The 14610-nt window shown below is 52.0% G+C and overlaps 1 protein-coding gene across 4 annotated transcripts in view; it reads left to right on the forward strand.

Annotated features, from left to right (window-relative positions):
* LOC135983317 (zinc finger protein 420-like) overlaps window positions 1-8221 on the forward strand; it is a 14956-nt gene extending 6735 nt beyond the window's left edge. For all 4 annotated transcript variants that reach the window (XM_065594315.1, XM_065594317.1, XM_065594316.1 and 1 more), the window contains 2 exons: window positions 3433-3536; window positions 4279-8221. In XM_065594315.1, coding sequence (XP_065450387.1) covers window positions 3433-3536; window positions 4279-5984 — 1810 coding nt within the window. In that variant the 3' untranslated portion in view covers window positions 5985-8221. The remainder of the gene's footprint in view (window positions 1-3432; window positions 3537-4278) is intronic.
* Window positions 8222-14610: the final 6389 nt, after the last annotated feature.

Raw genomic sequence — 14610 nt, forward strand, 5'->3', positions numbered from 1 at the left:
TGAGATTGGGCCCTGTCATACACAGGCACACAGTGACCACATATGGAGCCCAGTCTTGCTGGGAGCTGCACAGACACGCCGTGGCCGAGAGCAGGGCCCTGTTATGCCAGGCACGTCGCGGGCTGACACAGTGACCGAGTATGAGACCCAGTCGTGCTGGGCGCTGCACGGACATGCAGTGAGAGTCCCTGCCCTGAAGCACCTACAGTCTAACTAGACACACCAGGCACACAATAAAGTACAGATGACGTACCAGCAAAATGCTAGGGCCCAGGGGACTCTGTGTTAACTGTTCTCAGTGGGAGCTGCTGCGTGCTTAGTGCTCTAGGAAATTTAACCACTGACTTAAGTGCCTGGAAAACCCGCCTTCAATTGTGGGTGCGGGACAGGCACCCGCAGTATAATAATAATACAGGCATCTTTACGCAATCTGCTTGTGCTCTCCATTATTACCAAGGAGTGGAGGCGTCTGTCCCTGTCTCCTCTAACTGAAACTCTAATTGCAACATGAATCATAAAGAAAATATAAAAATCACTGCTGACAAAATGTGTAGACGACACAAGGGTAGGTGGGAGTGGTAGATAGTGGTGGGGACACAGAAAGACCCAGGTTCCTTGGTAAGCTGGGCTCATTTGAACAATGTGTGTTGGAACCCAGCCAAATGCCTGGTCACACATGGTCACATGGGAGCGAAGAATATGGGTCATACATCCAGGATGGGAACCTGTATCCTGGAAAGCAGAGACTCTAGAAAGGACGGGTGAAAACATCTGGCATAGGAGATCCCAGTGCAATGCTGTACTGAAAACATCTGGCATAGGAGATCCCAGTGCAATGCTGTACTGAAAAGGCAAACTTGATCTTTGGCTATGTAAGCAGGGAAATATCGAGTACCTCTTTCTATGGCATTGCTGAGACCACTCCTGGATACTGGGCCCACGCTTCAGAAGGGATGCTGAGAAATTGTTAAGGTTCAGAAAAGAGCTACAAGAATGATTCACGGTCTGGAAAACCCGTCGTCCATGAAGAGACTAACGGCGCTCCATGTATTCGGGTTACTCAGAGAAGGTTAAGAGCTGACGTGCTTCTGGTCTTTAAGCACCAACACGGGGAGGGGATTTCGGAGGGCAGAGGGCTCTTTAACCTCCAGGCAAAGGTAGAGGTCCAATAGCAGGGAGCTGAAGGGAGACTAATTCAGGGTAAGACTAAGGAGCCAGTGTTTACCAGGGAGGAGAATTAATGGTTGGAACAGCTCCATTAGGGACGGGGTGGATTTTCCATGTCAGTGGAGATGGGGCGTCTCTCTCAACGCTCCGCTCTAGCTCAGCCAGGAGTTACTGGGCCAGAGGCAGGAATCACTGGGGGAGATTCTCTGGCCTGGGTCAGGCAGGAGGCTGGACTGGGTGGGCACGATGGGCTCTGCTGGCCTTAAAATTTATGAATCTATAAACGGTGGAGTTTCTTGCACCTTCTTCTGCAGTATCGAGTCCTGGGCATTGTCAGAGAGGAGAGACTGGGCTAGACACACCATGGTGCTGAGCCTGTCCAGTAATCCCCATGTGCTGTAGCTGGGCCAATTTATTTGCATCAAATAACTCGTTCACCCCGTGTTGCCAGCTCTGGCGATTTTTTTATTTTTTATTTTTTACTACGAGCTTTGTGATATTTAACTGTTCCCCCCCCCCCCCCCCCCTTAAAGCCCCAGCAACTGGGTCCATGTATTTATGGGAGAATCTCAGCTTTTATGTTGGGGGGGAGAGTATATTTCCAGCCCTTGTAGTTTGGGGGGGGGGAAGGGGGGTTCTAAAGGTTCAAAAAGCAGAATGAAAAAAATGTAGTGATATAAAAATAATCCCATTTTTAAGATGCGCTGATATTTTGGGGGCCTGACTGGTCATTTTTTTAACTCTTTGGGTTGGCAAAATTGTGGGCTAACTTATTTACAGCCAACAATTTGTTCTTCCCCATTTTTTCCTGTCCCGGTCTCTGCAATTTGTTCCTTGTTCCAGCCGCCGCAAGCTGCGCGGGAACCATGCAGAGGGGCTGGTCAGTGCTACCTTGTGCAGGGCGTGGATTTGAAGCACCATAATCTCTTCAGTCATCTTTAACCTTAGGGCCAGGCCAAAGCAGCCTCCAGCTCAGGGATCAAATGCTCATTGTAAGGCACTTGTTGTTAAGCGCACGATGATCTGCCCCCCGCCCCTCATCCCGTGTAGACAGAGACCCTCTATTTGCACTGATGGAGCCTGCTCAGAAGCAGAGTTAAACTGATACAAATCTTGGTGGTTTATGGAAACAACTTGTTCCCCGGTTTCCATGGGAGACTTGCACCAGGGCTGGAATTGGGGCTTAACCCCCAATGTAGCTAAAGCCTGAGTCACAGAGGAAAGGTTCTAACTACAGGTGTGGGTCCTGATCATGTGATCTGACCCTTACACCTGTGTGGACCCCCGCTTTGAAATAACTGGGGCCCAGTGCAGGGTGGAGCATCCCTCTGTATTAATCCATGTGCAGCACTGACAGTCAATGGGATCTAATGGACTGGGACACAGGACGCCCGGGTTCATTCCCAGCTCTAAAACGGGCTTGCTGAGTGACCTTAGGCAAGTCACTTCCCTGCTCTGTGCCTAGTGTCTTGTCCTCCCTTTGTCTGTTTTGACTGTAAGCTCTTCTGGGCAGGAGCTGTGTGCGACTATAACGCAAATTACAATAATAATAAAGGATCAGGCTGCGTTGTAGGGGGGTGTAATGGTCTCTGCCGCCACAGCTCCCCCTTGAGGCGTGGGGTGGCCCTGCAGCCATAGTTTCTCTTTCCTCAGGAATTTCTCAGAGGCTTTCTCGTAACCAGTAACTCCCATATTGGGCTGGCTTATTATCATAAACGGCTACAAAATAAAGCCCTAAGAGTCTAAGTCGGAAGCTGATATATTTTGAGGTTTATATATCCATCCTTCCCGACTTTTCATGCATCCTTCCCGACTCTTCATCCAGCCACTCCCAGGCCTTCTGCCTGGAGTCCCCCTTACCGAGCTGGAGTCTTTTCTCTACTGGTGTCCCCTGCAGCAGCCTTCTCACTGCTTGCAGCCCCGCCAATCCCCCTCCCACGCCTTCCTGCCTTGACTCTCCCAGGCTTCTTCCTTATCTGCCCTAGAGGCCTGATTGGGTCACATGGCCTTTTCCATTCCTGCTCCCCCACCCTCCTGGAACAGTTGGGTGGGGCCGAGACCCATCTCCCTTTAAAGAGGCAGCCTCCCTGTGACGGTTGTTTCAAGGCCTGAGCTGGCACGGATTTATGGCGCACAATAAAAATGTGTCAACTTTGTCAGCTCCCCCCTGGGTGCCGGGTCTCCTGCGGGGACCAGCCTTGATCTGGGGTCCAGTGTCTCACCCATGCTAATGGCCGTCTCCTGTCTTCTTTTCCCATGCCCAAGCTTCCCGATGGCGCACTCGGCCGAGTTCTCGTGGATGGAGCGAGGGGAGGAGCTATGTGACGCCGACTCAGATGAGCGGGAGGAGCTGAGAGTTGTCCTGACAGGTGAGGAATTCTGGAAGAGAAACTGAAGTGGGAGCAGAACCGTAGGGAGTCGCCAGACTGGATCAGCACCCAGGTCTGTCCAGCCCAGTCTCCCGTCACCGACAGCGGCCTGCACCAGATGCTGCAGGGGAAGGTGGGAGAACCTGCAGTTGCAGATTGGGGATAATCTGCCGCCATGTTAGATCCTATCGTGGTCTGTAATAGAGATCGGCACAAGCCGTTAGCATTAAGTAGCTCGGTATGTTCCTGTTATCCTCACAGACAGCCAGTCCTGCTCGGAGTCTTGCTAAGCTTTCGGCCTCCACTACATCTGGTAGCAATGAGTTCCATCGGCTATTTATACACCGTGGGAAAAAGGTTTAGAATTTGCTGCCTTTCACTTTCATTGCATGACCCCTTTTTATTATTTACTCTTTGTACTGCAGTAGCTGCCAGCTCCTCCAGGGAGCCTACAAGCCCTGGGAGCCCTGGGTCTGCACCTTTAAAATTCCCGACCAACCCTAGAGCTTCCTCCAAGCTCGGCTCCAGCTCAGCCAGGAGTTACTGGGCTGGCGGCAGGAATGGTTGGGGGAGATGCTTTGGTCTGGATTAGGCTGGAGGCCTGGCTCGATGGGCACAGTGGACTGTTCTGGCCTTGACACCTATGACTCTCAGTGCAGTGCCCTCCCTCCCCATTAGATACTTCCTCCCCTGGGCGTGACTGACTTGTGTCTGGATTCCCTCTCTCTTTTCCTTCTGCCAGATGACGGGGCCCTGAGTGAGGACGAGGAGGCTGACGATGTGCAGGAGCCGGACGACGATGATGGGGAGCCAGAAGGGCCGTTCTCAGCCCGCTCCGAAGGGGACGATTCCTGCGGGAGTTCTGAGAGGCCACAGGGTAGATGGCGTGATGCAGGTGCGGGTGAGCAGGCCTGCGATGCAGAGGATAAGCCGTTCCGGTGCTCCGAGTGTGGCAAGGGGTTTGCGCAGAGCTCCAACCTGATCAAACACCAGCGGGTCCACACCGGGGAGCGGCCCTACCGCTGCCACCAGTGCGGCAAGGCCTTCACCTGGAGCTCATCGCTGCTGGAGCACCAGAAATCTCATGCTGGCGAAAAGCCCCACAGTTGTCCGGAGTGCGGGAAGAAGTTCAGCCGTGGCTCCACCCTGCTGGAGCACCAGCGCATCCACACTGGCGAGAAACCTTTCCGCTGCCACCAGTGCGGCGCCCGCTTCAGCCAGAGCTCCACACTGGTGCACCACCAGCGCACCCACACCGGGGAGCGGCCCTACCGCTGCGACGAGTGCGGGCGCAGCTTCGGCCGCAAGTCCACGCTGGTGACCCACCGCCGCACCCACACCGGCGAGAAGCCGTACCACTGCCTGGAGTGTGGACGCAGCTTCGTGGTCAGCTCGGACCTGGCCAAACACCAGCGCACCCACACCGGCGGCCAAGGCCCCTACCGCTGTGGGGAGTGCGGGGAGGGCTTTGGCTGGAGCGCTGCCCTGGCTGCCCATCGGGCCAGCCAGCACGGTGCCGAGAAGCCCTACCGATGCTCCGAGTGCGGGGAGGCTTTCCACCAAAGCGCCACGCTGCTGGTGCACCAGCGCACCCACGCCGGCGACGAGGCCTTCACCTGCTCCGACTGTGGGGAGTGCTTCCTGGAGAGCGCCAAGCTGGCCCGGCACCGGCGCATGCGGCACAGCGCCGACGGGGAGGAGAAGCCTTTCAAGTGCTCTGAGTGCGGCAAGGGCTATGCCCAGAGCGCCGGCCTGCGACACCACCAGCGAGAGCAACCCTTCCGCTGCCCGCAGTGCGGCCTGAGTTTCCTGTGGAGCTGCCGGCTGGCTGAGCACCGCCGCAGTTGCCGCATGGCGGAGAAGCCCTACAAGTGCCCTGAGTGCGGCAAGAGTTTCGGCCAGAGCTCCAAGCTGCTGCGGCACCAGGTGACTCACACCGGCGAAAAGCCCTACAAGTGTCCGGAGTGCGGCAAGATCTTCAGCCAGAGCTCCAATCTGGCGGAGCACCGGCGCACGCACGCCGGCCAGAAGCTCCACCGCTGCGGCATCTGCGGCAAGAGCTTCGCCCTGGGCTCCTATCTGGCCAAGCACCAGATCACCCACACCGGGGAGCGGCCCTACCGCTGCACCGAGTGTGGCAAAGGCTTCCGGCAGAGCTCCAACTTGATCCAGCACCAGCGCACCCACACCGGCGAGCGCCCATACACCTGCCCCCAGTGTGGCAAAAGCTTCTGCCAGAACTCCCACCTCATCAAACACCGGCGCACCCACACTGGTGAGCGCCCCTACCGCTGCCCCCAGTGCGGCAAGAGCTTCCGCCAGAGCGCCAACCTGCTGGAGCACCAGAACACCCACACCGGCGAGCGCCCCTACCAGTGTGGCCAATGCGGCAAGAGCTTTTGCTGGAGCTCAGCCTTCAGCAAACACCAGAGGACGCATCTCAGCTAGGGGAGCTGTGCTGGGACCTACCTGAGCCGGGGGCCCTGTATTGGGACTCTGCAGGCCCACCTGAGCTGGGGTGCCCCCCATATGGGGATCACCAAGCCCCATCTCCAGTTATCCCCAGGAGCCAGGGCAACACTGGGATCCCTCCCTGCTTCCCCCCTCTCCCCTCCGAGCTAGGGGACCCAATATGGAGACCACCAGGACACCCCATGGACGTGCTGGAGATCCCAGCTTATCTTGCATCAGGGTGGCCCTGGTTGATCTCTTCCATCAGGGAAGCAGGATCCAGCCATGGCACATGGAGGCAAACCAAGATCAGGCTCTATCATGCCAGGTGCTGCACAGACACGCAGTGATCGAGATCAGGCCCCGTCATGCTGGGCACCGCCCAGACACGCAGTGATCGAGATCAGGCCCCGTCATGCTGGACGCTGCACAGACACAAAGTGATCGAGATCAGGGGCCAGTTGTGCCGGGCGCTGCACAGACACGCAGTGATCGAGATCAGGCCCCGTCATGCTGGGCACTGCACAGACACAAAGTGATCGAGATCAGGGGCCAGTTGTGCCGGGCGCTGCACAGACACACAGTGACTGAGATCAGGGCCCTGTCGCACCCGGTGCTGCACAGACACAGTCAACGACAGTCTCTGGTTTACATCACTTACATGTACTGCTTTCCATTGCCTCCCCATCCAATGCAGGACTGACCGAACGGTGTATTGGCCCAGCCTTGTTCTGCATATCCCAAGTGGCTGAGATTTCACTCTCTCTGTTAGGTGACCGTTGTACAGCTCTCATCTTTAGCAAATCTTTGACACTGAAACGAAACTCATTTTGCGGACTCCTCTGGAGTTCCTTCATTAAGGAGGAGGGGAAATGAGAGATTGTGCTTTGGGGTGTAATGACTAAGAAGACTGCTAAGTGATTTTGTTAACCACAGAGTGAAAGGTGAGGTGCTGTTGTGAATCAGAAAGGAGCTAAGAGACAGGCAAGTAATTGTGGGAAGAAATGGACAGTTTCCACAAGCTTCAAACCCACGATTGGCTCAAGAAGTCAGCAAAGCCCTAATCACCAGGCTGCCAAAGACTGAGAGCCTCTTCCTGTATTCAAAGAGCTATAGAGGGAAACTAGAGACTTTAAAGCTCATCGAATTCCTGATCTTTGTGTCTAGCCTCCTTTTCTAGCTGGTCCCTCACCTTTTTTTGCCACCTGCATGTCCATCTTTGTCCTTTTGCAAAGCTGGGTTCCAGCCCTCCACCAATTCCTCAGGACTCTTCCACACAGGAGTGTGGAACTCCCTGCCACAGGATGCTGCTGTAGCTGAGAACGTAGCCAGATTCAAAGAGGGACTGGATGTTTATGTGCCTAACAAGACGTGTAGGATAGTAAATGATAAAGAAGTGAGTTTAGAAGGGATATTAAACCTCAAGTTCCAGGGTTTAAGGTGATCTCTAGCTATTGTGTTTTAGGATGAGACATTCATGTGGGTAGATGATCCCGAATATGGATTCCTCTCACTTTCTTCTGCAGCATCTGGTGCTAGCCCAGTGTCAGAGATAAGCCACGGGGCTAGAGGAATCCCAGGTTCGATACAGTCTAGCAGTCCCAGTTTTAAAAGCGCTCCCGTCACTAATGTGCAGTTATAATGAGAGCACCTAGGCTAGACAAAATATTGTGGAGCAGACCCAGGCAGGGAATGATATTTGTTCCTTCTGCTGTCAGACAGATACGCAGACAACCTCACTGTAAGCATGAACTGCTTTCTGGGAAAAGCTTTTATTTTCTAACACGATAATCTAGGCAGCATCTTTGTGATTAGGCCAGGAGCCTGGCAGCCCGGACTCCTGAGTTCTCTCGGCAGCCCTTCCACTGACTTCCCCTCTCCATGTCCATCTGGGCTAGTGAGGATTCATCTATGAGTAAGGAGCTTTTGAGTTCCTCGACTAGAAATCCCTACATCAATGCAGAGTATGGTGGTGAAAGACTCTTTTTTATGTATGTCTTTTGCAAGTGATTTTACCAAAGCTGTTGGGGAGATCTCGGGAATTACAGACCAGTGAGCCCTACCTCTCTGTATCTGTTAAATCTGGTTGAAACAATAAACAAAAATAGAGTTACCAAACATCTAGAAGATAGTGATATATGCTAGTGTCTAACCAGCACGGCCTCCCCATAGGGAAACCATGCCTCACTAACCTGTTAGAATTCTTTGAGTGTGTCAATAAAATAGTGACTAAAGGAGAAGTAGTGGACATCATTTCTTTCAACTTTTAACAAGGCTTTGGCCCAGGTACTTCACGAGAGGCTCTGAAGGAGCCATGGGATGAATGGCAAAGTGCTGTCGTGGAGCAGCAACAAAAAGGAGGGAAAATGGTCCATTTTTAATGCTGCAAAAAGGCCAACAGTAGATGTCACAAGGTTCTGGGGTTTATTGGGTAGAAAGGGGGTTAGAGGCCAGAGAATCTCCCTCACTGATTTCTACTTCCAGCCGCAAAACTCCTGGCTGAGCTGGAGTGGAGCATTGAGAAAGAGATGCCCCATCTCCACTGACAGATACTGCCCCACCCCCATGTTTGTTTTCAAGTAAGTGTCACCCTCTCCCCCATTTGATCAGAGCAGCACACTGGCCCCCTCTAGTGGTAACTGGCCCACACAGCAGCTGCTGGACCTGCTCCAGCCTTGATTAACAGGGAAGTCTTTTAGCTCATTCCAGAGGGGTTTGTGCTTTAAGAAGCAGTGGTTACATACAAACAGCAACATTGGTAGTTTAAAAAAGGAAAAGTTTTATGTTGTATCCAAACTCAACAGCTTCCTGAATGATGGGTCAGGAAGGGACGATGAGAACTTGTATGGCCCCAGAGTTCCTACACCCCAGGTAGCTGTCCCAAGGAGTGGGGGACTCGCTGATAAGTATGGTTGGTGCTCTTTGAAGGCCACTGCCACAAACCCCCCAGTCACCACAACTCCACTCTGGACTTGGTTAACAAAGTCTTACGTATAAGTAAACCCCTGAATGAACTCAGTTACTATTCAACTAGAGGTGTCTCTCCGTTACTTCTGATCCCAGTCTTGATTTTCTTCTCAGAAGCTGCTGGGTCCTGTCTCCTCTGAACTGGTAAGGAGACATTGAGACAAAGTAGCTGGATCCATACAGTTCCTGAGTCCTCAGCTGTGACATCACTGTCTCATCCGCAGGTTTTACTTCCCACAGCCCTATACACACAACTAACTGACCAGATGACTTCCACAAGGACAAAGGTGCTGTAGCCCAGGTGCCTCCTGTATGCAGCTAGCGCCTGTGTGAACAAAATGTTTCTGATCCCCATGCTTCCACTGCCTAGAGAGAATGCCTAGGGCTCTGGCAGGCAGCAGCATGACCTGAGCGTGGCATCTCTTGGCTTCCCCATGGAGCACCCAGCTACCTCCCTGCCTCTGTCCAGGAGCAGCCGCAACCCTTCTCCCTGGCTGGCTGACATCCAGAACTGATTGCACAGCTAGGGCAATATGAAGTAAAGTAAGAGTCTCCCTTTCGCTCCCCCTCTCCCCCCCTCCCTAGCCCTGAGCAACACAGCGGCGCTGGTCTCATCCATGTGGGTGGGATTGTCCATAGTTCCGAAGGCTTTGTCTACACTCAGGAAAATTAATCAAAGCTAACTAAAGAGGTGCATTTAAATGGGATTGGCTGAATTGGATTAAAATTCCATCCAATGGAGAGGCACCATCAACCACCCCCATGCTTATTCCCTCCTCCCTCCCCCATAATTCCTTTCCATGACACTGTCCATGATCCGGGGTCCCCATTGACTGGTGCCCTTTCCTGTTAACACACTGGGGATGCCATGTCTGATGGCAAACGTGCCATTTCTGATAGCTCCAGCCCAGTTTGCAGAATCACCCCCTGTGCTTCTCTCTACTGTTCATGGAGGTTGGTGCTAGTCTGACAACAGAAGCCTTATCCCAGGCTCAGTGCAGGGACAAACAAAGGATTAGACGGGAACTTGTGGGTCATCAAGTCCAGTCCCCAGCTCTCTCGGGCAACCCGGTCATATAATCCAAGCTCCATTTTAAAACTAGTTCAGTTTCTTGTCCCTGCTGCTCCTGTTGGGAGGCTGTTCCAAAACCTCACTCCTCTGATGGTGAGAAACCTTTTAATTTCCAATTTCCATTTCGTCAGGGCCACTTTAGCCCCATTTCTTCCTGAGTCAATGTGACCTTTAGCTTCCATAGCTCTTCTCCCTCCCCGGTGTTTACCATCCTGGTGTGTAGCTATAGAAAGCAATCAGATCCCCTTTCTGCTTGCAGGTTATTAGGCTAAACAAGACAAGCTCTTCCAGTCTCCTCTTGTAAAAATACTCCTGAGGGAATTCTGTGCCAAAAAAAAAAAAAAAAAAAAATTCTTACACACTATTTTAAAATTCTGCAAAATTCTGCATATTTTATTTGTAAATAAATAAATCCCCACAGCATGGCAGTGGGGAGCACAGGACACTGGCTGCACGGAGGTGGGAGATCACCCTGCAGCCCCCTGCCCTTCCCGGGACATGGACTCAGTGGTGAGGCTGCACCCAGCCTTGACACAATGCAAGGAATGGCCCTGCCCCAGAAACATCCTGGGGCCCTGTCCCTCCATGCCAGGCACAACAAGATAGCAAGTGAGAGGGACAGAGTCTTGCACGCATGCCCAGCTCCAGATGTGGAGCAGGCAGACTCAGATCAGCAGGATCCAAGTGTGTGTGTGTGTGTGTGTGTGGGGTGCTTAGTGTGGAGTGAGAGGGTTCTGTGTGGGGCAATTGGTGCGGTGGCTCAGTCAGGGGCCTGGGTGTGTGTGTGTGTGGAGGGAGAATCTGGATGTGCAGGGGCTTGTTGTGGGGTTCCAGGTGCCGAGGGAATAGGGCTCTGCACGGGGGTCCAGGTGAAGGTGGTTGTAGCTCAGCAGGGGTTGTTTGGGTGTGGGGGAGGATGGTGCTTAGCGGGGGTCTGGGTTCAGCTGGTTGGGGCTCACTGGGGTGGGCGTCTGAGTGTGGAGGAACTAAGTGGGAGGTGGTCTGCATGCAGGGGTGCGGGTCTGGATGCAGGAGGGTGGGGCTGGGCAGAGATGTCTGAGTGCAGGCGGACTCCAGAAGCCTGGGGGTTAGACAGACAGGGGAGCAGCTCCCCATACAGTGACCCCTCCCCCACAATTGTGAAGAGACTGTGAACTTGTCTATGGTGTTCTCCGTGTCCCTAGGACAGATTCTTTGTTCCTTTAACCTTTTCCATTTCCCCTTATTCCTCTTACAATTGCGGTTTAATAAATTTGCTTTGAGCTTAATGTAGTGATCAGGGGGTCAGGGAAATGCCTGGTGTGGAGAAAACACCCTGGAGTGGGGACACCCTAGCCCCATTCTAAGTGACCATGAGAAGACTGGAGGTTAAGCTTTCCAGGAATCATGGGCCCAGCCTTGTCAGGGTTACGAGGACTCTGCCTCATGGGAGAGTGGAAGGCCTTCATGGGAAGAGTCAAGCAGGCCTCCCGGTAAAGCAAGTTAGAGTGAGGACTCACATCCTTTTGGTATCCTAGTCCGCTGGGGTAGTGCAGAAGCCAGGAAAGTTCCCCACAATAGCAAGACCAGTCACGCTTACATTCACTCCATTACAATCCCCCTCCAGCAATCCCTCCTTTTGCATTTCTATCCCTCTATACCTTTGTACCCATCCCTTTTTCTGAGTATTTGAGTGCCTCACATGCTTTAGTGTATTTATCCTCAGAACCTCCCTGTCCCATACAGATGGGGAATTGAGGTACAGAAAGACCAGGTCATCTCCCCAGTGCCACAAAAGAGAGTCTTGTGCAGAGCAAAAAAATTGAGGCCAGGTCGCCCTGTTATTAGAGAACTGAACTTGATATAACTGGAGACATTTTGGGGTATACAGCCACCATTGACTGAAAGCGGAAACACCCTCTGTCAGGAATAATTTGTGTTTGCATAAGCAGGCACAGCTGCAACTCTGCTAATAAGAATAGAGAAAGTAACAGATTCATGAAAATGGGAAGGCGTGTGGATAGCTGACCTTGAAGCTGGGTCTTCTGATTGTGAGTTCCTTGCTGTTGCTATGACTAAAATCTGCTTTGCTGATAAATAAAATGATGAGTTGTTTTTGGTAATGCTAGGAGAATAGTCAGCTCACTAGGGGTTACTAGAAATTATGTGGTTTGTTTGAATAGTCTATTGAAAGATAAGTAAGAGTATGCAATGTGGAGCAGTTAGAAGAAGCTTTTCTACAAGCAAGGAGCTGACATCTTACTCCCCAGCAGCTAGGAGGAAGGCTGATCACCTGAAACCTGCTGTTGCCACTCAAAACCATTTCAGACTTTGGGTAACTATATCTGGGGCGCTCTAGACTATTGCATATGCATGTGTGCTTAAGACTCAATAAAGAAGGAGCTTTGGGCGAAAACACTCTTTTTTGTACCACTGATTTATCAGCCAGAGGAGCTGTGACCTCGCCCTTGATTGAAATCGCCTAGAGAGAAAATTGTAAATTACCATAGGTTTGGGTTCAGATACTCCGGGGTGACAGATTTGGCGAGCCACCTAGGAGTGGTTTGTTGCAATAGGACTAGAGGATGGAGGGACAGGGTCGCAACCTGTAATTCCCGTGTTGTAGTCTGCAAGTCAATGTATGGATATATTCCGTTACCGGGACTTGGAACTGAGGTTGGTAGCCTGGTCGAGGGAGAAAATATGACAGAAGGAAAGGGGACATCTGGAAAGGTTGGAAATGGTTTTGCGGTGCAGCTTGACACAATATGGTAATGGTCCCTGGAAGCTTGAAGCTTCTACCAGTCCCAGGGCATTCTTTAAGAAATGGGAAATGTGGATCAGCATGGGAAACTCCATATGTTAAGGCGAAGAAAAAGGCTGCATTGCAGGGATTGTGTGTGGTAGCAATAGTAATAGATACAGAGATAGATAAGTTAAAGGCAAGAGTGGATGAGTTAGACACAGATAAAGTTAAGCGAGAAAAAGAAACAACTTGCCTAAAGGCAGAGTCAGACACCCTCAGGGCTACAACCCTCACTCAGATAGCACAGATAGTGCCAATGCAGAAGCAAGTGTGTGATAGTGAGAGAGTGGAGCAGGACGTATACAAGTTGAAAAAGCCAACAGAGGAAAGCAAGACAGTGGTTAGAGCCTTATTGAAGAATACCCAGAGTAAGACCTAGGCAGACCATGGGGAATGTAAGAGACATATTTATGCCCTCAGAGTGGAGCTGGGAGGGCAGAGGGGAATAGTGGCTGCGATCAGAAAGTCTCATAGTCTAGGGAGGGGGGATGGGTCAGAAGAAGACCCTGATTTGCAGCCTCCTTATTAACGCTATGAAAGGGATGACTACTCTAATGAGTTTCTCCTGGGTCCTTTCAAGCAGTCCCCATATGGCTCTTTGCTCCAAACACTGGAAGAGGTGCAGAAGCCCCTGCCCATAGCCCCAGTAGTAAACACCATGGTATGGTAGATTGGCCTCCCAGGAGGGTAATCTCAGATGGAACAAACAAACAGAGGTCATGCCCTTCTTCCCTGACCAGGTTAGGGCCACAGGGAAATCTGTGGGCCCACTAAACTGGAGTACAGTCTTGGGATAGCTGGTGAGAATAGCTGATACCCCCGGTCTCACTCTGACAGATGTGGTGGCCTTAGCCAGGGAATGTATGCTCCCCAGGGATTTTGCAGGGCTCCAATATGATATTAAAGTAGGGATCCCTCCTGGAAATGATGCCCAAAGGCATATTAATTTGTCAGGGGAGATGATAAAGGCTCTCTTCCCAGAAGAAAGCCCCGTAGTGATACACCATCAAGAGAAGCAATGGGCAGGGGAAAGGCCAGAAAGCTATGTGGCTAGAAAGAAGCTGGAATTTAAACATTCCAGCTTGAGGGCACCTGAACAACCTGGATATGCCACTCATGAGTTTAAACAGGCCTTGCTCCAAGGGTTTCTCCCCATGATTCATATGACCCTGATAGGTGCACACCCAGACAGCACAATGCTCAGAGAAATAGAGGACAGGGCCAGGAAAGACTATAAGGTGCTGAAGGGTATTTATCTCCCCAAAAAGAAATGTTGGAAGGGGGAGAGACCCAGCAAGCCCAAAGAGCCCTTCCCCACTTTTGGGGAGACTGGGACCCGAACAGGTCTGAATAAATGCTGATAAAATCGGTTTAAATATATAATAATTCATCCTGCTATATAGGACGGGGGAAAGTTTTGTTATGCTTTGTATTTTAGATTACTAATTATGTGGATGTTGGAAGATATTGGAGATGATGCACTCCTATGTGCTGTGTTTGGCACACAGGTCTACTCTGCCAGTGGTGTGAATTGGGAAGCTATTGTGCCCAAAGCAGCCTCTTCTCCCCTGATCCGACCGAAGCCCAAGCCTGCAGGGTGGTCTGGACCGAACTCCCGACGGTCAGTGTGGGTGACCGAGACCATCTGGTCGAGCTCTCGGAAGCCCTCCACCGCATACCCACTAATAAATCCCCAGGCTTGGACGGGCTGACTGTGGCGTTCTACTGCATGTTCTGGGACATCCTCGGCCTGGACCTCGTCACCGTCTGGGCCGAGTCCTTGGAGAGCGAGGTCCTCC

This window comes from Chrysemys picta, chromosome 4 (genome assembly GCF_011386835.1).
Source record: "Chrysemys picta bellii isolate R12L10 chromosome 4, ASM1138683v2, whole genome shotgun sequence".
Lineage (NCBI taxonomy): Eukaryota > Metazoa > Chordata > Testudines > Emydidae > Chrysemys > Chrysemys picta.